Raw genomic sequence first — 25,326 nt, forward strand, 5'->3', positions numbered from 1 at the left:
CCTTCTATTCTGTCGAGGAGTTCCTTGAAAAATTAAACTAATTTTTGTTGTCTTGTTGATTGCATTTACTTAACTTATGGATTGACTTTTTTCTGTATCATAAACATTTTATTTTAATCTTTTATTACTTTTATGTTGTAATTCCATGTACTGACACTTTCCATGACCTTGGAGATTTGCTCCTCAATTTAGTTCTACAGTACTTGACGTGTAAATAAATAAATCAGGTTGAAGGTGGTTGTTTCAGTTGACCGCTGTTGTCTGAAGCTATTTTGACATCCAGAAATAATATTATTCTTGTTGAAGAATGCATTTAGTTCTGAAAAGAACATTTTTTCAATAATTTTCGGAAACCCTGACAGTAGTGACACGGGCCTATAGCTAGTCATACATTGCTGATCACCTTCTTCATATAGGGTTATTACTTTTGCCATTTTCAGTTCCTGTGGGACGACACCACTTGATAAGCATAAATGGACTATGTCTAATAAAGGAGAAAGTATTTGTCTTGCTGTTATTTTTTATAATATAATCTGGAATATCATGTGATTAATTACTCTTCTGTGAATTTATGGTATTTAGGAGATCAGATGGGTCTACTGGACTGACGAATATGGATATATTATTAATTTCAATTGATGAAAGTTTTTCAGTATTATATGAGGTGGACCACCAAATTTTTCGATCTCTAATTTTCGTGCCGTATCGCAATATTTTTGTGGGTTATCTTCTTCCCCGTACGATCCTGCTCTGCTTTCTACATGGGCTTAGTTTTATTGGTTGACTTCATAATATATTTGTCTTTTTCCTGCGTTATGCCACTACCTGTGTTGACCCTTCTGTTGCGTGTGTGAACCCGGCCATGGCAGTTTCCCATTTGAACTTAAACGCAGCTGATACTTGTGACTGCGGCGTACATTGAACAGGTGATGATAACCATTTGTTTTTCTAATGCTGGAAGTGAAGGGTGAAAATGCGTCATCCTTTAAATGTTCCGATTCTTCTGACGATGAATATGAAAAATGTTTAAATATTTGTAATGATAATTATTTCAGAAAGTGGTCTAAGAATTTACATTAAGAATTTATATTGTCGAGGCATGAGACTACTTTTCTATTTTATATTCTCTCCATGTTACCTTTTTTTTAATATTTGCTGTGTGTTCATTTTCGATGTGTTGACAATTTGCATTACGCATCTCAGTGTTACTTGCGAAAAGCACAGCATTGTGCTCAGACAATAGGCCTACTATCAATCAATAACTTTAATAATTTGAATTTTTTTCGTACAATGTGACGGCTGTATGGTGTAGTAAGCCAAAAAATGAGAATATTAACGAACACCACGTTGATGGTGTTGTATTTGCGCCTGCGATCAATGAACTCTGCCTGCATGCGCTGATGCAGTAACTTTGCTACCACCGTCGAATGACGTGTAAGCTCATGTAGTGTGTTGGCGTGCTTTAAGTGTGTCGTCTGTTGGTCACAAGGTTGTGTTGTAGCTGGTGGAGCTTGTTAAGAAACTATGAAGGGCGGCAAACAAGCTAAAGCGTTCACGAAGGAAGAGGAACTGTTGTTACAAGATTTCAGTAGAAATGTGTCGACCAAATCCTCCGCATTGTTTTATGGAAATGCTTTTATAGTTTCTGCTATCCCCATATGTGAGTATATTTCGTAGGTCTGAAGAAGATGTAGCGAAGTAATTTTTTTCATTCACAACATTGCAATTTATGATTCCAGGGCTCTTTTGGAGGATCCACATGATAGATGTCTACTCATCTTTACTATCGTTCGTAATTGTTACGCTCTTGAGCACATACCTTGTTGCACTGGCGTATAAAAATACGAAGTTTGTTTTGAAGCATAAGGTAAGTTCTTGTAAAAAAAAATTGTCAAACATTTGTCTAGTTTGGGTACGGGAGTGAAGGTAGCTTTTGGGGGCGAAAACTTATTTTATTCCCATGATCTTTCTCACCGACGCTGTCTCTCATACGACTCGTTATAACCATGTGTAATTTGTGGCTCTGATAACCGTTGCGACACGCTTTGTCCAAGTACAATATCCTGTTAATCCTATTTGCCATAGGGCACACGCAACTCATCAGTAGTCTTTATAGTTAAGAGAGCGTTTAGTGCGGTATCCCCGTTGCCGACTTTACTTTTTCCCAAGTATCCTACCAGTGAACAGAAGTTTACCATCTGCTATAAGTATTAGTGAACCTATGTGATTATACCATTTCTTAACCCCATAAATTGTTACTCAGGTATTTCTATAAATTTGTTTAAACATTCTGAAACACATATCAAAGATAGTGGATTATTGTTTTGTGGATCACTTCTGCTATCCTTCATGTAGACATTTATGACCAATGCTTTCAGGCACAGTTTATTTTTTCAGGGATATTTGGTATGTTATAATTAAGAATAGCTAATAGTCACAAATTCTGTGTAGAATCTTCCAAGGAGTCCATCAGCTACTGCAGTGCTGTATAATTTTAGAATTTCATCTGTTTCTTGGTGCCTCTGATAAAACAGCTAGGTCTCAGTTTCAGTCCCAGTCAGTAACAGTTTTAATCTGTCAGAAAGTTTCAAGTCTGTGCACTCGGCTGCAGAATGCAAATCCATGCTGAAATGATTGACTGTCTCTGTGTAAGCTGGAACTGCCAAATTTTTATCTTCACTACATTTACAAGGTCAATGTGTAAAGGACTGAAGAGCACAGGTTAGCCTATTGTGTAACCTGAAATCTCGTTCTTGTCATTATCTTTAGTTTGTTGAGATACAGGGCTTATGTTGCTCTGTTTATGAATTGAGTTGCATCTGCATGTTTATGAAACTGTTAGTCGTTTTGCATGAAGCATTTACACTGAGGCTATAATCAAATTTAGGCTACTGAAAAATTGTATAAGCAATGTTCGTGTAAACAAACTAAAGTTTTGTAGTACCTTACCAATAAATGAAAGATTGCTGTTTGTATAATTTAAATCTGGATCAATGAGGTTTCTTTCACTTATAGTGTGATAATTCATAATAAACCTAGTTTTGTATTTGAGTTTTGTTGTTGTTGATACGTCAGGTGTGGATGAGCTGTTCATAAATTGTACATGTCAAATACTATTCAAGTAATTATTTTGTCAGAGGTAGAGGATGCCTAGTATTTCTTAGTGTTAAGTGACTTTCATTTGTTAGCAAAAAGATACGTAATTCAGTTACATATCTTACAGCATTATTTTCTGTAAAGTATGTACTCTTTACATCTTGATTTTTGGATACAACATCTTTGCCCAGGTTGCTGTTAAACGTGAGGAAGCTGTTACCAGAGAAATGACAAAGAAATTGGCAGAAGATAAGAAAATGAGCAAGAAAGAAAAGGATGAACGGTAATATATATTAAGCTGATGCATGTAATTACAGTTAGCAGAAAATCATCTTGTAACCGTATGAAAAGGATAGATTGCTATTTAGCGCGTGTGCAGGACACATTTACAGTGTTTAAAAGTTTAAAATTTGGTATTTTTTATACATTTTTTGAAAAGGCTGGACTTTTTACTTTGTGGCAACAATGGTCTGTGGCCTGTTATTTTTTACCCTTCATAATTTGTAGCCCTTCTTATAATTCCATATGTTTTTCATGTGATGAGAATGTAAGTTATTGGAAATTTTGGACCTTCATTTCAACTAATTGGCAGGTAAGAAATTGCATATCATTATTTATATTACTGTTAAATACTGTAGGGTGTATTGGATAAATAGTATAAAGTAGCTAAATTATATGTTGAGGTAAACAATATTATACAACAGCATGAACTTTCATGTAATATGAGTCACTTTCATGTAATTAAGTTTTTATAGCAAGAGAGACATTAGAGATAACTTCATAGTGTTCAATAATTTACTTCTTAGTGTGATTGTGTACCTACTAAAACTATTAAAACTTTCCCAACTTTAACCAATGCAGTTAAAACAGAAAATTAAATGTGTAACAGGAGTCATGTAATCTGAGTCACAGTTGTATTATTTTAAGATCAGAAGAGGATTCCATTAGCAGTAGCAGAAAGACAGAGTAGGAGGAGGGAAAAGTTAGAGTGAAGGAAAATGTGAAGAATATAAGAAGCAACATCTGGAAGAGGCTCGAAAAGGCCAGCAGAAGCAGAAACAAAAGTTTCTATAGTTGAGTCAACATAAACAAGGACTGTTATTAAACAAGGACTGTTATTAGAAGGCAGAAGAGATAAAAATAGGGAGAGAGTTAGAAAACATAGGCAACATACCGGTAAGATGCAAGATTAGCAAGTTTGTCACCATAAAAGTCACTTAGTGCTCTGGATAAAGCCATGGCTCAAGTGCTGCAATTGATTGCATTAGCAAGGTACTGTCAACTATACCTGAAAATGTGAAGGTAGTTTTGATCTGGTCATATTTACCTGCCCCACAATTTAAACAAAAATATATTACTGATGCTGTACCTCAGTTTCAATCATTTCACAATGTAAAAATCTATTGGAGCTTCTTTACTACAACCCATGGAAAAAAAGCCGTAGATGGAATTGATGTAGTTGCGGAATGGCTAGTGGAGAATGTAGTAAAAAATCGAAAATTCATAGTAGGTGGTGGTGCTGCTGCAGCCTGTTTTCTCTTTTTTGATTATTATTCTGTTGAAAAGTGTGCGCACTTTTCCTTTCTGTCACTTTGCCTGTGACAGATCTGGGTAAGACAGCTGTAGGAGGGTCTGCTCCCTTCAAATGCAGAGTCCTGGGGACACCTAGCTGCTACCTTAATTATCTCTCTCATCTCGTTTTTTTGTTTATGATCCAACTGATGTGCATTACATTTTTTAACTTTGCCCTTGTACTGTTCCGGATCTCTAGACCAAAAGGTAACATTTGCTGTGTAGTTGTTGTGGAATCAGATTGGTGGGGGTCGGATGCAGGTGGTGTTTTTCTTGCAGTGGCTGAGGCCTGGAAGACCCCTTGTCTGCTCTAACCTACGTACCATTTCGATCCATATGCTTTTACTTCCCCATAAATTGATTTCAGCTCTGGCATCTGTATTGCTTAGTGCCTCTTGTCACCAGCATCAGTCAATCACCAGCTCAGTAGTTGGCTTTGTAGCTTATGGCCAGGCCCTTCATCCCCTGCAGATACTTTGTAACCCTTGTACAAGCATACCATCAATAAAGACCTGAACATATTATGATTGTGTTCCTTCGGCTTAATATTCGGCCTTACATTCCAAACCCTATGCAGTGCTATAAATGCCAGTGTTTCAGCCATACAACCACAAGTTGCTGAGGTGAAGTGATTTACGGGAATTGCAGAAAAGCCACTCATGACGTTGGGACTGACTGTCCATTCAACTGCTCTGGGAACCACCCAGTCTGGGGCAGAGACTGCTCTGTTTTTGCTGAGGAATGCAAAATACAGGAAATAAGTGACCAAGCGGATCCCCTGTGCTGAAGTCAAAAAAGAATATAAAGCAATGAAACCCCACCTTTGCCACCTCATTCTTCCATGGTGCAGAAACCTGTTTCCAAGGCAGACGCTTCGACACAGACAATGTCTGTTGTGCCTGTATCCACCACAAGCACTTGTACATGCAAAGGAAAAAAGAATAAAGGCAAAGAAATCCAGGCAGCTGCACCAGGAAAGACCAATAAAAATCCTGCAGCGAGCATCCAGAAGGTACAAAAAAGCAGAGTGCATCTCAATGCCCCCTTTCCCTCTCATCCATGAAAGCTGACCAGAGTGCTGTAAGGTGTTGGTTTTTTCCTGTCTGTCTGATGAGGAGGATATGATGGAGTTAGATACCTTGTATCCAGGCAGCCCCTCCTCTAAAAGTGCTTCACCTCTGCGGTGCAAAGATAGGGAGAAATTAAAATCACATCAATGAAATGGCTCCCATCCTACAGTGAAACTTAAAAGGGTTCAGGGTGCTTGTGGAGGAACTCCGTCTCTTATCTTAGGGTTGACGTGTGTGTGTGTGTGTGTGTGTGTGTGTGTGTGTGTGTGTGTGTGTGACACAGCTCCCCCGCTCCTTCATCCTCTGTGGTGATCTTAATGCACACAATGTGCTTTGGGGCTCTGAAATAACTTGGCCCTGGGGTAGAGCAATTGAGAGGCTTCTCATGTCATGCGCATACTTGCTACATACGGGACAGAGCTCATGTTTCTGCACAGCAACTGGGTCGTTCTCTGCCATTGAACTCTCACTTTGCTCTCAACCTCTTCGCTCCCACTGCTCAGTGGGAAGTGGTTGACGACTTGCCTGTTTGTAATCACATCCTGATCTGGATTCATTTGCCAGATGGAGTTTAACCTGAAAGGAAACCACTGTGATGGGTGCTCAGTAGAGCAGACTGGATACTTTATTGCCAGTTGGCTCAGTTTGAACATTGTGCCAATGTCGAGGCGTGGGTGGATCATCTTACCAAAATTATCCACCACACTGCTGCAGCATCCATTCCATAGACCAGGGGATAACAGAAGAGGCAGTCAGGACTAGGCATGCGGCTCTGCATAGGTTCAAGTGTCGGCCAATTACAAGAGAATCTTGCAGTCTTTCGGATGGCAAGTGTTGCCAAATTGTTTGAGAGAACAAGAAGAGGTCATGGCAACAGCCCCTGAACACCACTAATTGTTCCACAAAGAGTTCTGTTGTATATAAGACCATCAGCAGAATTATTGGGAGAGGAGGTAGGTGCCCCGTGGCTGCTGCAATAGGGACCAGCACTGTCCAAACCAATCCACGGGACATTGCCCAGCCTGTGGTGTTCTATTTTGCCATAATTAGTGCAACTGCCAGTCAGGATCCAGGTTTCCAGTGCCATAGATCAGTTGCCGAGAGGTGTAGTTTGGACTTCTAGTCCACCACTGATGAAGATTACAACTGCCCATTTTACATGTGGGAGCTGGATTCTGCATTGTCTATGGCTTGCACATCTGCTGGTCATGTCAGAATCCATTACAGTATGCTGTGGCACCCACAAGGTGAAACAAAGATATCCTCCCCCCACTATTTAATGCCATTTGGGCTTCAGGTCACTTTCCTGACTTGTGGCTTGAAGCAATTTTAATTCCTCTCTTAAAACCTGGGAAAGACTGTACATCCCAGAGTAGTTAGTGTTGTGTTGCCCTCACTAGCTGTGTGGGAAAAACCTTGGAGCAGATGGTCAGCAGTCACTTTGTCTGGAGCTTAGAATCCAAGCATCTCCATAGTTGCTTTCGTGTGGGTTCAGGAAGTATCGGTGCACCTTTGATAATCTGGCCCTACTGGAGGCGGCTATACAGTAGGCTTTCCTATGCCAGCATCACCTTCTAGGTATACTTTTAACATTGAGAAGGCCTACAATCCTACTTGGAGGCACCCTATCTTAGAGCAGCCTCACAAGTGGTATTTTCATGGTTGCCTTCCCATTTTTATTCAGTCCTTCATCTCGCCACTGTATTTTAGGTACCGAGTCAATGATGTCCTGTTTGATTGTTTTGAGTGGGAGAATGGTGTTCTTCAGGGTAGTGGTTTAAGTGTGAATGTCTTTGCCATAGCTGTTAATAGTATTTTGTTCATAGTGAAAACTCCTGTCCAGTGGTCTTTGTTTGTGGATAACTTCGTATATTTTGGCTCTTCAAGCCTCGCAGTGACAACACGTCAATTGCAACTAACTCTTCAATGTGTGGATGAATGGGCGCAGAAGAGTGGTTTTAAGTTTTCCACCGAAGTCTGTGTGTTTATTTTAACTGTTCTCATTTCATTTTAAAATTTCCTGAGTTGAGAATGAGGACACTGTCATTCCTTTTAAAGACACAGTGGAAGTTTCTGGACCTCATATGTGACTTTAAGCTTAACATGATTACATCTTAAGGACCTGAAAAAACAATCGCTTAAGGCTTTAAGCATTTTAAAATGTTTTGGCCACAGTACATGGGGAGCAGAAAGGACTTGCTTGCTCCGGTTTTCCAGAGCATGTGTGTGATTTCAGCTTGATTATGGGTACACGGTGTATGGGTCTGAGAGATCCTCCTATTTCAAGATGTTGGACGTGGTGCACCATGAAGGGATTAGATTGGCCACTGGGGCTTTCAATACTGGGGCTGTGCCGAGGCTGGTGAATCGCCCATTCACATCAGGCGATGGTTTCTTATGGTGCACTAGGCCTATAAAACAGAGTCCACGTCATACACACCCGTCTACCTTACCATTGCTCAGTATCCACTGGAAAGCTTTTTCGTAACCCAACGAGGCCCTATGGGATTTGTGAACGGGATTGCCTTCTAGAGGTGGGTGTGGCCGGTCTTCCTGTTTTACGTCGCGGTTGGAGCAGACTTCCACCTTGGCTTCTTCGGAGGCCCAGATTTATTTTAGACTTGACCAGTTTTAAGAAAGATCAAATGCTAGATATGACATTTCAATCTCTGTTTTTTAACATTTTAGACTTGCATCACAGTTTCACAGTGTACACTGATGGCTCCAAACCAAGGAATTCCCTTGGCTGCTCTGTCGTGCTTCCAGACCATGTCACCAGGATTAGCCTTCCTGACGAGTATACTGCTTTCTCAGTGGAGCTCCATGCAATCCTGATGGCATTGGAGAAGATCAGACATATTTGGGGTTAACGGTTTCTCATCTAATAAGTTTCTTGGGCTTCCAGCCATGTCAAGTGTTTTAAAATCCACAAGCTTTCGACAGAGTACGCCTTGGCCATTATCAAGTGGTGATTGTCTTTTGGTGGCTGCTGCCGTCCTTATATAGCTGCTCTGCCTTCCTTCTGTGACGTCACTGGTACCCGCTCCAGCACCATATATGGTAATGTTTGCGTTGTGCGGCCGCCATGCCCGCTTCATCCTTCTGACGGCCGGGTCCCACGCTGTGCTTATCTGCAGGCCGCCATCTTTATTGAGTGTGTTGTTACAAATTGTTATTTCGATCGCTTCTTTTATTATGCTATCCCAAAAATTTGTTAGTCCGTGTGGTAATAGATGTCTTGTCGAATGCAATATGATGACAGTCTTTTTAATGCATGCTCTGCCCCTGCTGATTTCTCCGGGTACCGTAGACAAAAACATCTCTCGTGTTCTACACAGCGCTGTTCAATAGTACGCACAGTCTGTCCAATATACAACTGTCCACACCCACGTGGTATTTTATATACTCCTGGCGTTCTGAGGCCTACGTCGTTTTTCATAGGCCTCAAGAGTTGTCGAATTTTTGCTGGAGCCCTGAAGACTGAACCAATTTTATGCCTCTCTATGAGCCGGCTTATTTTTCCTGTTATTGAACCACAGAATGGCAAGAATGTGAACTTCTTAAGAGTCCTCCTCGGAGTCTTTCTGCTTACATATTTTCAGACAGATAGCTTGCAAAATCTGGCAGTTGTCGTAGCCATTTTCCTTGAATATTTTCCGTAAGTTGCTCAGCACCTTCAGCAAGTTCTCAGAATCTGAGACAGTTTCAGCTTGATGCACTAAGGTGCAGATATCGGTCTGTGTGGGTGGGTTTCCGGTAAATGCTGTGGTGTGTAGGAACTTATTTTCTCATGCATTACTGTATTTTACGGACTATAAGACACACGTTTTTCTTTGGAAAATTACCTCCAAAGTTTAGGTGTCTCTTATACCCAAAATTAATATAAAAATGTCCAGTGTTCAATTTAAAATTCCCATCAGTCTTAGAAATGGCCATATACTCCATGCCACCGGAAACCTCTCTGTCTGGCAATTCATTGCAGTCTACAGTGCAAGTGAACTTGAATTGATAGCGATTTATGTTATCGGTAACAGTACAATATTTTTTTGTTAATAGCTAGTTTTGTAATGGAAAAAATAAGATATTCGTATGATGCGGGCTATAAATTGAAAGTAATAGTATATGCAGAACAACATGGGAACAGAGCAGCTGAACAGAATTTCAGCCCTCCACCAATACGAAAAACCATTCACGATTGGCGGGCTAGTAAAGAAGAACTGAAAAAAATGAGGAAGACTAAACGTGCAAATAGAGAACTGAAATGTAAAACGGCCAAAACTAGATAATGATTTTTCAGGGATTTTAAATGTCAGTTCGTTTTATAAACTAAGAATTTTTTAGTCCAGGTTTGCACTCTAATAACAAAATGGTAAAAGTTTAATTTTTTACAAAAATTGCTTAAAAATTAAGGTGCTTCTTATAGTCCATAAAATATGGTATTCCATTTTGCTGGAATCTTTAAATTGCTTATTTATGAATTTGGTCCCATTGTAACCCTCAGAACTGAGATTTTGTTTCCAGTTTCTTTCAATCAGTCTCTTAAATTCAAAAAATATAGGGAAAGTTTCATGTTTACTTTTAAGAAAATACACAAATCTGTATGAAGTGAAGTGCAGTCACACTTGAAATTTGTGTAAAAGAGTGCACCTTCGAGGTGCAAATCTGCATGGATGCATTCACAAGGAGGTTTATATCTTGAGTCCAGATTTGAGTTAAATGATTTTCTTGTAGTTTTGCAATACTGTCATGATTTATAATGGAGATTTTTGTTTTTAAACCAGGAACTAAATTAGTCATATTCTCCAGACCTCTGAAATGGAAGTGTCCAACAATCTAGTGCCAGATTATCGTGGAATTAAAAGGAGCAGGATTTGCTTGTAGTAATCTAGATGTTTTATTAAACATTTGATAAAACTGACTCTCCACCTTAATTCAACTAAACCTGAATTGCAAACTTCCATTCACTTATTTTTGCCACAGGTCAAACAGAAAATACAGTTTTCTTTTGCTAAGGAATGTGTAATTTGTTTCCCTAAGTGAATGGTTGCCATTTTCCCTCAACTAAAGACCCACACTTGAAGGGGTTAAACACCTTATGCTTTAACAATAGAGTTGTTTCCAATTTGAACATGGGAGTCATTGGATTGAGGTGACTTAAATGTTAAACCAATCATTGCATGGTGTCATATGTTCAAATATTTTTACAACCTGGAGCAGAAACATTTGCTTGTTGTGCACTGAAAGCCTGATTATCAGGCTTCCTATTGAGTTCTGCACTCAGATTTAAAATGTCCCCTTTTGTAACAGTGATAACATAAAAACCAGGTTCACCAAGACCGCTTGTAAATTTTTTTGATTACTGGTTTCAACAGAGCAATGCTGTCATCATTGGATCTGAAAGTTTAATAAACAAATATTCAAAGTCAAGGGGACTAATACAACTGATTTCATGTGAACACTTCATACATTACTGAAGCATTAGAGCACACCTTGTAATGTATTAACAGAAGTTTATGATGATTACAAACTTGCCAGCCACATCATAATTTTGTAATTAAAGGTAGCAAGGAATGTCAGCAAGTCAGACATAAAACACAAATTATGTTGTGCTGATGTCCTAGTGTACTCTTTCACTTAACACTACAATGACAACTGAGCTGGTACCATATTTGCACAGATGATTTCTTATACAGGAGTTCACATTACAGTATTCGACCATCCATATGTAATTGCATAAGTTTCAAGCTATGTGTGCCACAGTATAAATTATCTCTTCATTCCAATCACATTAAAATTACTTTTGACAGAATTAGGTAACATTTTTAAATCACAAATTGATGATAATTTTAGTTTTGAAAATACAGTGTCATTTTTCAAAATGTAAATTTACGATAAACATATTGTTCAGATTATTCATCTACACACAGTATATGCATCAACAGCAATTAACAGAAGTAGATCACTGTGATAATTGTATGCAAGACAATAAAGACCACCTTCATTGGATCATACTTTTTCTAATACAACATATGGTGGAGCTCATGTTACAACTCAATATGGTGTCTGATGCCAGCTCAAAATTACATCCATAACCAAAATTACTGAAATTCATGTTCTATATGGCAATGAAATGACCCTTATTACATAATCATTCTAAGACAGTTAGGTTTACATAAAAGTAATCATTACACCACACACAATAAGCTACAAAAATCATGTAACTGTATGACACAGTGCTAGTAGTCTATGTAAGAGCATGACAATTTAAGAGTAATTTTGAGTAGCTATCAGGCACCATACTGACATACAAAAATAAATAAATAAATAAATAGTGGGGTCCAATGACTGGTCTTTACTGTTTCGTGTACTTTTACCGTGGTGGATCTACAGTGTGTAGATGATTATTTGAAACAATATTTATAGTGAAAATTTGCATTTTAAAAAGTGAGTGTTTCAAAATATAATTTATTGTAAATTTGTAATTTAAAAATGTTACCAAATTCAAAAGTAATTTTAATGAGACTGGAGTCAAGAATGAATTTGTATTGTGGTATATGTAGTTTGAAAGTTATGCAAGTACATATTGATTGTTGAATACCACAATGTAAACACCTGTACACAGAATCATCTGTGTAAATATTGCTCTAGCTCAGTTGCCATGTGAAAGACTGCACTAGGACATCAGCACAACATGATTTGTGTTTTATATTTGTGGTATTTTATGTTTGGCATGCTGATGTTCCTTCAGACCTTTTATTGTAAAATGACGCAACATCATAATGTGGTGTGCAGGTTTTTAAAGATCATGAACGTATATTAATATGTTATGTGGAGACTTGAACGTGGAACTTCTGCTTTAGTCAAACACCATTGCCACATAACCATGACAGTGCAGTTGTTGCAGTTTGCTCAATGTTGCATATCTTAAGCTCAGTGTTCACTTTTCCTCTTTCATTTCTTTTTTTCCTAGAGTTTTTGATGGACTAATTTAGTAGTAAAAATTAGTAAGCTGAGGGGGGTGCGATGGGGAGTTTCCCTTGTAAGCAGTACTTTGAATTGGACTGCAAAAAATCTGCATGTTGTTTCTCATAATTTGTCACTTTAGAGTGGCCTGTGATATAAATAGCTACCTTGTCATTTTAATATGGTTTCCCGCTTGTGTGATATTGGACCCCCCCTGAAATCTGATTTATGGCATAGCCCAAGGTCTACAGTAGATTGGAAGGTATTAATTCGGTTTAGAGTTCATGAAGCCAACAGGTGGGAATGCCAGAATATTGATAGTGGCTGCAGATTGACTTGTAGCATAGCCTAATGTTCCCATTTGTGCCACATTTAATGCACTTGGTGATGTTTCAGCTGTTTCCACCATAAAAACAAAGACTGCGAGGTAAATACAGCAAACATAGATAATGTAACTGAAAAGTCCCTGTAGAGAATTTTAATATTATATACATATATGAATATAATAGAGGGAAACATTCCACGTGGGAAAAAAAATATCTAAAAACAAAGATGTGACTTAACAATCGAAATCGCTAACAGGTCGATAGACACACAAACAAACACACAAAATTCTAACATTCGCAACCAACGGTTGCTTTGTCAGGAAAGAGGGAAGGAGAGGGAAAGACGAAAGGATGTGGGTTTTAAGGGAGAGGGTAAGGAGTCATTCCAATCCCGGGAGCGGAAAGACTTACCTTAGGGGGAAAAAAGGACAGGTATACACACTCGCGCACACACATACATATCCATCCACACATATACAGACACAAGCTGTGTGTGTGTGTGTGTGTGTGTGTGTGTGTGTGTGTGTGTGTGTGTGTGTGTGTGTGTGTGTGTGTGTGTGTGTGTGTGTATACCTGTCCTTTTTTCCCCCTAAGGTAAGTCTTTCCGCTCCCGGGATTGGAATGACTCCTTACCCTCTCCCGTAAAACCCACATCCTTTAGTCTTTCCCTCTCCTTCCCTCTTTCCTGACGAAGCAACCATTGGTTGCGAAAGCTAGAATTTCGTGTGTATGTTTGTGTGTCTATCGACCTGCCAGCGCTTTCGTTTGGTAAGTCACATGATCTTTATAATCATATATTGTACACAAGGTATGAAAATGAAAATGCGATGGGATCTACAGTGTAATTTGTACCCAATTATCAGTCGTATTTCAATTTTACCATGTAATTAATCATAGGTTAGCTCCAAGGATAATACACTTGAGTATATAGTGGTAGAAATATACAGACGATACCTTGTAAACTCAAAATTCCAGCTGTGGTAAAGATAAAAAAGCAATGAATAGAAAATAAAGATGAAAAAATTAAACAATAGTTGAGGTATATCTGTTGCAATAACAGAGCTTAAGAAATATATATCTGAACACTCACATGGTTGATCAATAACAAATCTACTAGTGAAGACACAAGCGAAGAGTGGTCTAGTATTAAGTCTATGAAACTGATAGCAAGTAAATTGCTAGGTGAAAAACATAGAACCAGTTAGAAAAGATTCTTAAAAAATTGGGTTGAAGAGAGAGGAAAAAGCCACGAACAAATGGAAAGTGTATAGTGAATACTTTACAGAAGAAATCATTAGAAGCTAATGAGAAATACCATTGGAAAAGAAACAAAGCAGAAGAAATAGTAAAATCAGTACATAGGATATTGTGGGACAAGTTTATAAGCAGATTGGAACATGATATCTATGGCAGACAAGAAATAGCACACAAATTAAACACTTCAACAAAGAAGAAAGAGGTGTCGTAAATCTAAATGTAACACATACACATACATGAGAAGGGATAACACATTATAAAGAACAATGGTACAATTCGGAAACCAAAAAGCAGAAATAGATAACATAGATTTGGTGAACTGAGGACTACATTTTTAAAAAATTAAACTTCATAATCGTCAGGATAGGTGGAATAAATTCTGTTGGGTAAAATGTGAAATAATGTAGGAATGGAAAATAGCAAATATCCTTTTGGTGTAAAGGAAAGGTGTCAGAAGTAATAAATCTAACTACAGGTATACAAGTATTCTGAATATTGCTTACAAAATCTACAGCCAAATAATAAATGAAAGGCTATGAAATATCTCTGGTGTGATTTTAATGGAGGCACAAGCAGCTTCCTGGAAGGGAAGATCATGCATAGATGATGTTTTCACATTGAAACAGATAATAAAAGAGAGATGTTGGTAGAATATGAACAAGCATTGATAGGAGTCAGGGATAAGCTATGAACAATAATGGAAAAAGAGAAATCCTGAACCAGGTCGGTTCCCTGCTTAATGGCAGGTGTTAACTGTGGTTCCTTCAGAATAATCATGAAAAATTTAAACCATATCTTTGTCCTTTCCACATGCTACATTACACCTCTTCCTCCTGGCTCCTTGCGGCCTGTCCCACATCCTCCTCGCACTCTCTCCTACTGAACTGGAATGACTTGACAAATGAACAAATACTCAGCAATTGTATAAATTTCTAATGGGCAACTTAATTCTAACTTAAATATGTTTACACAGAATGCCTGGAACACAAAGTTCAGCCATGTGGCTGCAACAGCTACTGCTTGACAGCAGTTGATTTTCAAGGCTGGCATGAAATGAGGAAGTGGCTGTCAGCCCAAAGTGGTTAAATTTCTGCTGATTTAGCATAAAGGAGTAGATAAATTAATTTATTATTGTTCTTCAGGTTGCTTAATGCAAGTTACTCTGTTCAGGAATATTGACCTAAGTTTGTAGTTCATGTTTGGTTCATGCAGGAAACTGCTCTGCAGCTCAGGATGAAATTTTGAGATCATGGAAGTGAATGTTTGTACTTGGTGTCAGATGAGGATTAAATTATAGATCACCAGTTCTCGCACGCCAAACTTGTGGGAGACTGAATTGTGGAAGGATTCGTGAATTGGAGTGGCAGGTTGTTCAGCATATGTAAGACACAGTTATACAGGGTGTTACATAAAGGTACGGCCAAACTTTCAGGAAACATTCCTCACACACAAATAAAGAAAAGATGTTATGTGGACATGTGTCCGGAAACGCTTAATTTCCATGTTAGAGCTCATTTTAGTTTCGTCAGTATGTACTGTACTTCCTAGATTCACCGCCATGATTTCATACGGGATACTCTACCTGTGCTGCTAGAACATGTGCCTTTACAAGTATGACACAACATGTGGTTCATGCACGATGGAGCTCCTGAACATTTCAGTCGAAGTGTTCGTACGCTTCTCAACAACAGATTTGGTGACCGATGGATTGGTAGCGGCGGACCAATTCCATCGCCTCCACGCTTTCCTGACCTCAACCCTCTTGACTTTCATTTATGGAGGCATTTGAAAGCTCTTGTCTACGCAAACCCGGTACCAAATGTAGAGACTCTTCGTGCTCGTATTGTGGACGGCTGTGATACAATACGCCATTCTCCAGGGCTGCATCAGCGTATCAGGGATTCCATGCGACGGAGGGTGGATGCATGTGTCCTCGCTAACGGAGGACATTTTGAACATTTCCTGTAACAAAGTGTTTGAAGTCACGCTGGTACGTTCTGTTGGTGTGTGTTTCCATTCCATGATTAATGTGATTTGAAGAGAAGTAGTAAAAATGAGCTCTAACATGGAAAGTAAGCGTTTCCGGACACATGTCCACATAACATATTTTCTTTCTTTGTGTGTGAGGAATGTTTCTTGAAAGTTTGGCCGTACCTTTTTTGTAACACCCTGTATTCTCTAATTACTCAAGGAATTATCCAAAACAAGCTGATGGAGATAGACTTTTCTAGCTGCATGCATAGTGGAATGCAAAGCAAATTCAAGCTGGTATATGATGATGAAGAGGGTTGAGCGTATGTTAAAATGCAAAACACTAGCTCAAACATCCTGCATGTTTCGACAAAATTCTGCATGCGTATCTGCATTATATAATCAAAGAAAACACATGGCTGCTTTTAAGATACAAAATATTGGTAAAACAGTTTGTAATTTTGATTGGTCAGAATGTGTAAAAAATAAGTTTTTCGAAGAGCCTCTGCAAAAATTTATTTTAAATATCATCTTATTGTTGATTAAATATGGTATTCACATTATGCTAACAATAGTTAAGTTATATTCATGTTATGCTTGTTATAATCAGTTTTACATAAAATTGTTGATGGTAGTTTTCTCAGATTATATGATTACTTTGTTTGGTATGATGTGACATCTGTACACTTATCTTTATTTCCAGGATTCTGTGGAAGAAAAATGAAGTTGCAGATTATGAAGCCACAACATTCTCCATTTTTTATAACAATGCGCTATTTCTGGCGCTAGTTATATTTTCAAGCTTCTATATACTAAAAACATTTACACCTGCAGTGTATCCTTTTTCTAAATTGTTTATTTATTATGTGTGTAAGTTATCAGGGGAATACTAATGTAGAGTGCTCTATGATGTGACCTACCGAACGAAAGCGCTGGCAGGTCGATAGACACACAAACACACACACAAAACTCAAGCCCCCGCAACCAACGGCCGCCCCGTCAGGAAAGGGGGAAGGGGAGGCTAATATATAGTTATAATAGAGGGAAACATTCCACGTAGGAAAAATATATCTAAAAACAAAGATGATGTGACTTACCAAATGAAAGTGCTGGAAGGTCGACAGACACACAAAGAAACACAAACATACTCTCAAAATTCAAGCTTTTGCAACAATCTCTTCAGGAAAGAGGGAAGGAGACGGAAAGACGAAAGGATTTGGGTTTTAAGGGAGAGGGTAAGGAGTCATTCCAATCCCGGGAGCAGAAAGACTTACCTTAGGGGGAAAAAAGGACGGGAATACACACACACACACACACACACACACACACACACACACACACACACACACACACACACACACGCGCGCGCGCACACATATACAGACACAAGCAGACATATACAGAGGCAAAGAGGTTGGGCAGAGATGTCAGTCGAGGTGGAAGTGCAGAGGCAAAGATGTTGTTGAATGACAGGTGAGGTATGAGTGGCGGCAACTTGAAATTAGCGGAGATTGAGGCCTGGTGGATAACGGGAAGACAGGGTATATTGAAGAGCAAGTTCCCATCTCCGGAGTTCGGATAGGTTGGTGTTAGTGGGAAGTATCCAGATAAACCGGACGGTGTAACACTGTGCCAAGATGTGCTGGCTGTGCACCAAGGCATGCTTAGCCACAGGGTGATCCTCATTACCAACAAACACTGTCTGCCTGTGTCCATTCCTGCGAATGGACAGTTTGTTGCTGGTCATTCCCACATAGAATGCGTCACAGTGTAGGCAGGTCAGTTGGTAGATCACGTGGGTGCTTTCACACATGGCTCTGCCTTTGATCATGTACACCTTCCGGGTTACAGGACTGGAGTAGGTGGTGGTGAGAGGGTGCATGGGACAGGTTTTACACCGGGTGCGATTACAAGGGTAGGAGCCAGAGGGTAGGGAAGGTGGTTTGGGGATTTCATAGGGATGAACTAAGAGGTTACGAAGGTTAGGTGGACGGCGGAAAGACACTCTTGGTGGAGTGGGGAGGATTTCATGAAGGATGGATCTCATTTCAGGGCAGGATTTGAGGAAGTCGTATCCCTGCTGGAGAGCCACATTCAGAGTCTGATGCAGTCCCGGAAAGTATCCTGTCACAAGTGGGGCACTTTTGTGGTTCTTCTGTGGGAGGTTCTGGGTTTGAGAGGATGAGGAAGTGGCTCTGGTTATTTGCTTCTGTACCAGGTCGGGAGGGTAGTTGCGGGATGCGAAAGCTGTTGTTAGGTTGTTGGTGTGATGGTTCAGGGATTCCGGACTGGAGCAGATTAGTTTGCTACGAATTTTCATAATCTGCCACCACAAAACCACTCCTTTTAATACATTTACACACAGTTTTTTCGAAATTTTCGCAAATTTTCCCGAATTTCTCCATCCTTTAACGTGTTTTGGCGGCAACACAACCACCTAACCTTTGTGCACATCGTTGTCTACCAACCCAAGTTCACCACAGGATCAACATAGCCCAGCTTTAACCAACACTTTTTCGCCTTTTTTCACAACAGATCTCCAGTTACTTTCTCCAGTTATTTTCATTTTCATTTCAACCTCATGTTACACTTTCCACCTCCTAATACCATGTCACCCTCACAACACCCTCACAACGACCCCATTAAGTTTTATTTACATTCCCTCCACAAACATGCCTTCACCCTAGCCAGATTACGCTCCCATATTTTATTTTCTCAGGCTTGTCTGACATTTGGCATTACCCCCAAAGGCCTCACACTTAAAGTTCCCATCTCTGGCTGCAACCCTTCTTTCCATCAGTCCCTGTACCAGTTCCAAACTGAACAATCCATTGCCATCACCCACCTAATCCTTCACCTACACATCAACTCAGCCAATGAACACACCCGTCAACTCCTATCCTTAATAAAAGTCCTTAATCTTTCCTCTCCCACATCCACACCGGCTGTTCAGAGCATCCTCCTACAGGCCAACCGTAAATTAGAACAGCATGCCACCCTCCACCTCAACAAACTATCCAATCTCCTGGTTTCCCACCTCCGGAAAGGCAACTCACTCACCCTCCACAACCTTCCCAGCAAACCTCAACCTCCTCTCATTGCACACAAACCCAGTCTCTCCCATCTACTCAATCTCCCACTTCCAGCTCCACTCCCTCCAAAACCTCAATATTCCAATCAACACAATCTGGAACCACAACACCCTAATTCAGTAGTCAACCTTTCCTCCAAACCTCTCTCCCAATCCGAAACCTCTGTCCTATCCAAAGGCCTCACCTTCAGCCCCACTCCCAGATTCAACCAAACAGCTCTCGTCAAAGATTTACTGTCCTACACTCGTACTCTCTGCTGGAAATATCACTTTGCCACGACGAAAAATGATCCTAATCCTACTCCTAATGATCCAACTCCCCAAGACACCATCCAAATTGAACCCTGCCTGGAACAGTTCCGCCCTCCGTCGCAGCGGGACCCACCTCCTCTTCCTCAAAATCACACTCTCCAAACCTTCCAGGAATTTCTGACTACCAGCCTTGCATCTCAATGCTTCTTAAAAAACCTTAATCCTACTCCCAACATCACCACTGCTGAAGCCCAGGCTATCCGTGATCTGAAGGCTGACCGATCCATCGTCATTCTTCCGGCGGACGAGGGTTCCACGACCGTGGTACTTGATCATTGGGAGTTTGTGGCCGAGGGACTGCGTCAGCTTTCAGACAACACCACATACAAAGTTTGCCAAGGTAATCCCATTCCCGATGTCCAGGTGGAGCTTCAAGGAATCCTCAGAACCTTAGGCCCCCTACTAAACCTTTCACCTGACTCCATCAACCTCCTGACCCCACCGACACCCCGCACCCCTACCTTCTACCTTCTTCCTAAAATTCACAAACTCAATAATCCCGGCCGTCCCATTGTAGCTGGCTACCAAGCCCCCACAGAACGTATCTCTGCCTATGTAGATCAACACCTTCAACCCATTACATGCAGTCTCCCATCCTTCATCAAAGACACCAACCACTTTCTCGAACGCCTGGAATCCTTACCCAATCTGTTACCCCCGGAAACCATCCTTGTAACCATTGATGCCACTTCCTTATACACAAATATTCCGCACGTCCAGGGCCTCGCTGCGATGGAGCATTTCCTTTCACGCCGATCACCTGCCACCCTACCTAAAACCTCTTTCCTCATTTCCTTAGCCAGCTTCATCCTGACCCACAACTTCTTCACTTTTGAAGGCCAGACATACCAACAATTAAAGGGAACAGCCATGGGTACCACGATGGCCCCCTCGTGCGCCAACCTATTCATGGGTCACTTAGAGGAAGCCTTCTTGGTTACCCAGGCCTGCCAACCCAAAGTTTGGTACAGATTTATTGATGATATCTTCATGATCTGGACTCACAGTGAAGAAGAACTCCAGAATTTCCTCTCCAACCTCAACTCCTTTGGTTCCATCAGATTCACGTGGTCCTACTCCAAATCCCATGCCACTTTCCTTGATGTTGACCTCCACCTGTCCAATGGCCAGCTTCACACGTCTGTCCACATCAAACCCACCAACAAGCAACAGTACCTCCATTATGACAGCTGCCACCCATTCCACATCAAACGGTCCCTTCCCTACAGCCTTGGTCTTCGTGGCAAACGAATCTGCTCCAGTCCGGAATCCCTGAACCATTACACCAACAACCTGACAACAGCTTTCGCATCGCGCAACTACCCTCCCGACCTGGTACAGAAGCAAATAACCAGAGCCACTTCCTCATCCTCTCAAACCCAGAACCTCCCACAGAAGAACCACAAAAGTGCCCCACTTGTGACAGGATACTTTCCGGGACTGGATCAGACTCTGAATGTGGCTCTCCAGCAGCGATACGACTTCCTCAAATCCTGCCCTGAAATGAAATCCATCCTTCATGAAATCCTCCCCACTCCACCAAGAGTGTCTTTCTGCCGTCCACCTAACCTTCGTAACCTCTTAGTTCATCCCTATGAAATCCCCAAACCACCTTCCCTACCCTCTGGCTCCTACCCTTGTAATCGCACCCGGTGTAAAACCTGTCCCATGCACCCTCTCACCACCACCTACTCCAGTCCTGTAACCCGGAAGGTGTACATGATCAAAAGCAGAGCCACGTGTGAAAGCACCCACGTGATCTACCAACTGACCTGCCTACACTGTGACGCATTCTATGTGGGAATGACCAGCAACAAACTGTCCATTCGCAGGAATGGACACAGGCAGACAGTGTTTGTTGGTAATGAGGATCACCCTGTGGCTAAGCATGCCTTGGTGCACGGCCAGCACATCTTGGCACAGTGTTACACCGTCCGGGTTATCTGGATACTTCCCACTAACACCAACCTATCCGAACTCCGGAGATGGGAACTTGCTCTTCAATATATCCTGTCTTCCAGTTACCCACCAGGCCTCAATCTCCGCTAATTTCAAGTTGCCGCCACTCATACCTCACCTGTCTTTCAACAACATCTCTGCCTCTGCACTTCCGCCTCGACTGACATCTCTGCCCAACCTCTTTGCCTCTGTATATGTCTGCTTGTGTCTGTATATGTGTGGATGGATATGTGTGTGTGTGTGTGTGTGTGTGTGTGTGTGTGTGTGTGTGTGTGTGTGTGTGTGTGTGTGCGTGCGCGCGCGCGCGCGCGAGAGTGTATACCCGTCCTTTTTTCCCCCTAAGGTAAGTCTTTCTGCTCCCGGGATTGGAATGACTCCTTACCCTCTCCCTTAAAACCCAAATCCTTTAGTCTTTCCCTCTCCTTCCCTCTTTCCGCACGAGGCAACCGTTGGTTGCGAAAGCTAGAATTTTGTGTGTATGTTTGTGTTTGTTTGTGTCTATCGACGTGCCAGCGCTTTCGTTTGGTAAGTCACATCATCTTTGTATTTTATATATATAGGGAAACATTCCACGTGGGAAAAAAATATCAAAAGAAAAGATGATGTGACTTACCAAACGAAAGTGCTGGCAGGTCGATAGACACACAAAGAAACGCAAACATACACATGAAATTATATATATATATATATATATATATATATATATATATATATATATATATATATATATATATATATATATATATGGACAGAGAGAGAGAGACCCATCTGCACATAAACAGACACAAGCAATTTGTAAAGGCAAAGAGTTTGGGCAGAGATGTCAGTCGAGGCGGAAGTACAGAGGCAAAGATGTTGAAAGACAGGTGAGGTATGAACGGCGGCAAATTGAAATAAGCGGAGGTAGAGGCCTGGTGGATAACGGGAAGAGAGGATATACTGAAGGGCAAGTTCGCATCTCCGGAGTTCTGACAGGTTGGTGTTAGTGGGAAGTATCCAGATAACCCGGACGGTGTAACACTGTGCCAAGATGTGCTGGCCTTGCATCAAGGCATGTTTAGCCACAGGGTGATCCTCATTACCAACAAACACTGTCTGCCTGCATCCATTCATGCGAATGGACAGTTTGTTGCTGGTCATTCCCACATAGAAACCTTCACAGTGTAGGCAGGTCAGTTGGTAAATCACGTGGGTGCTTTCACATGTGGCTCTGCCTTTGATCGTGTACACCTTCCGGGTTACAGGACTGGAGTAGGTGGTGGTGAGAGGGTGCATGGGACAGGTTTTACACCGGGCACGATTACAAGGGTAGGAGCCAGAGGGTAGGGAAGGTGGTTTGGGGATTTCATAGGGATGAACTAAGAGGTTACGAAGGTTAGGTGGACGGTGGAAAGACAGTCTTGGAGGAGTGGAGAGGATTTCATGAAGGATGGATCTCATTTCAAGGCAGGATTTGAGGAAGTCGTATCCCTGCTGGAAAGCCACATTAAGAGTCTGATCCAGTCCCGGAAAGTATCCTGTCACAAGTGGGGCACTTTTGTGGTTCTTCTGTGGGAGGTTCTAGGTTTGAGGGGATGAGGAAGTGGCTCTGGTTGTTTGCTTCTGTACCAGGTCGGGAGGGTAGTTGCGGGATTCGAAAGCTGTTTTCAGGTTGTTGGTGTAATGGTTAAGGGATTCAGGGCTGGACTGGAGCAGATTAGTTTGTTTTTAGATATATTTTTCCCACGTGGAATGTTTCCCTCTAAAAATACAAATTTTTATAGATCAATGTAAACAAAAGATGGATTATTTAAGGGTTCATTTCTAAAATGAGTAAAAAAGAAATTTTGAATCTCAGGATATGTAAATATTGTTAAGCCAGGTGGATGCTAAAAGTGTGTACAAGAATATTGTTGAAAGAATGAGTTTTATTAACCTGAATTGGAGGGGAGGGTGTTGGGCAATTATGTGGCATGATTCAACAAAATGAATGTGCCCCTTTCATAAATCAGCAGTATGGAAAGAATGTAAAACACCTGTTTGCAGTCATTTCTGTGTAGTTCATCTTTTGGTCACAACATAGAACACAGGGATTTTGTGTGACAGTGTATGATATGATAACATAAGACATGTAAATCAATGTAATCCACAGTGCCTTTAATGAGTACTCTTGGAGATAATGTCTGCATATAACTGAATTCTAATTGGCCTGGATAATAACTCATTTAAGTGCAGCAAAACAACTAATTACTCTAAAATTTAGATGGAAAATAAAACAAAATAGTCATTGAATTGATGCCTATATTAAAACAATAGTTTTTGGTCTATTGCATGAAATACGATATTGTTGAACAATTAATTACACACATATATAGAATAGTCACCACTGTTTAATACCACTTTACAGTACGTAATTACTTGTTGGGTGTTTTAAACTTTGGTCCTGATATATTACACGAAAAGAAACTGGAATTTTCTGTGGCTTGAAGGGCTCAGTCAGTACTCAACAACTTGCTATTATAATGTGACTTCCACAGTAGATAACAGGGAATGGTTTTCCTTAACATTGTATACAGTAATTATATATTTTCAGTTGGAGCAGCAGGTGGTTTGTTGGCATTGCTATCGACTGGCTCACACTGAACAGATTTTCACATGTGGAAAGTGTTGTCATCAGTATCGTTTCTCATTACATGTACTTTCCATTTTTTGCAATAAATTATGAAGACTGGCTTATTGTGTTCCATATGTGTGACCTGATTTCTTGTTCACTGGTTATATTCAGATTAATGAATATTGGCTATTCGGCAATTAGAGGCACGGACAGGGACTGCAGTGTCGCTGTTTCCGAGTGACAGTTGCAGTACGCACATACACATGCTTCATGCTTGAAAAAAGCTGGTATCATACAAATTCTCGTATTCTTATGTAGATTTTGTCGATCATGACACCAGCTATGACAATGCAACAAAATGAATAGTTTCAGAACTCTCTGCGATCATGTTTTAACTCCTATGTTAGCTGTGTCACTAAAGGCAGGACAGTTGGAATGCTACTGAACGCTCATTGACTGTCGGAGAATGTGTGAAGTAGGAGCCCAGAACAAGTATTACTCGACTGCTGTCATTCGCGACTGACTGTAGCTAATTGCATGTTGTGTAGATCATAATTCCAACCTCTCATGATATGGAATGAGTAATTTTGAGTTTAAGAGAAAACTTTACTGAAGAACAGAAAAAAGCAATTAAAACCTAATGCCAGATTTATAGCAAGAGTTATATTTAGCGGTATGCATCACGTTATCAAAATAAACTGGACCTGAAACATGTTGCACATTTTGAAGAATATAATCTCAGCAGTAAAGTGGTCATTAGAAATTGGCACACATTTCATTGTGATCATATAATAAATCAGTGCAGTAGGTTCCTTAGGATTGAAGAGTGGAATCAGTTGATTGAATATGGGTTGAAAGTACTACATTTATTGATCACTTGGACAGAAAATACAGGTTTGAACAAACAGCCCATCCAATTAACAGAAATCGTAGTTTAGCACAGCAATGAATTTTCAATAAATATTAAATCCAATAAAATTTAACTTAGTAAATTTAAATTTAAACCACAAACGATAGATACAATCCAGTTCCAGTACATACTGAATTTAAAAATCAATTATTTAGGATACTGAAACCGAATCAATTGACATGACAATGTTATTTACCCAAGATTCA

The 25,326-nt window shown here is 40.4% G+C and overlaps 1 protein-coding gene across 1 annotated transcript; it reads left to right on the forward strand.

The window, feature by feature from the left end:
* The first annotated feature begins 1,413 nt into the window (after positions 1-1,413).
* LOC126253541 (translocon-associated protein subunit gamma) lies at positions 1,414-24,327 on the forward strand. Its single transcript, XM_049954935.1, has 5 exons — positions 1,414-1,660; positions 1,740-1,867; positions 3,288-3,379; positions 16,959-17,090; positions 24,173-24,327. Exons 1-5 carry the CDS (start codon positions 1,525-1,527, stop codon positions 24,237-24,239), a joined length of 555 nt encoding a protein of 184 aa, XP_049810892.1. The 5' UTR covers positions 1,414-1,524; the 3' UTR covers positions 24,240-24,327.
* Positions 24,328-25,326: the final 999 nt, after the last annotated feature.

Source organism: Schistocerca nitens, chromosome 4, assembly GCF_023898315.1.
Source record: "Schistocerca nitens isolate TAMUIC-IGC-003100 chromosome 4, iqSchNite1.1, whole genome shotgun sequence".
Classification (NCBI taxonomy): domain Eukaryota; kingdom Metazoa; phylum Arthropoda; class Insecta; order Orthoptera; family Acrididae; genus Schistocerca; species Schistocerca nitens.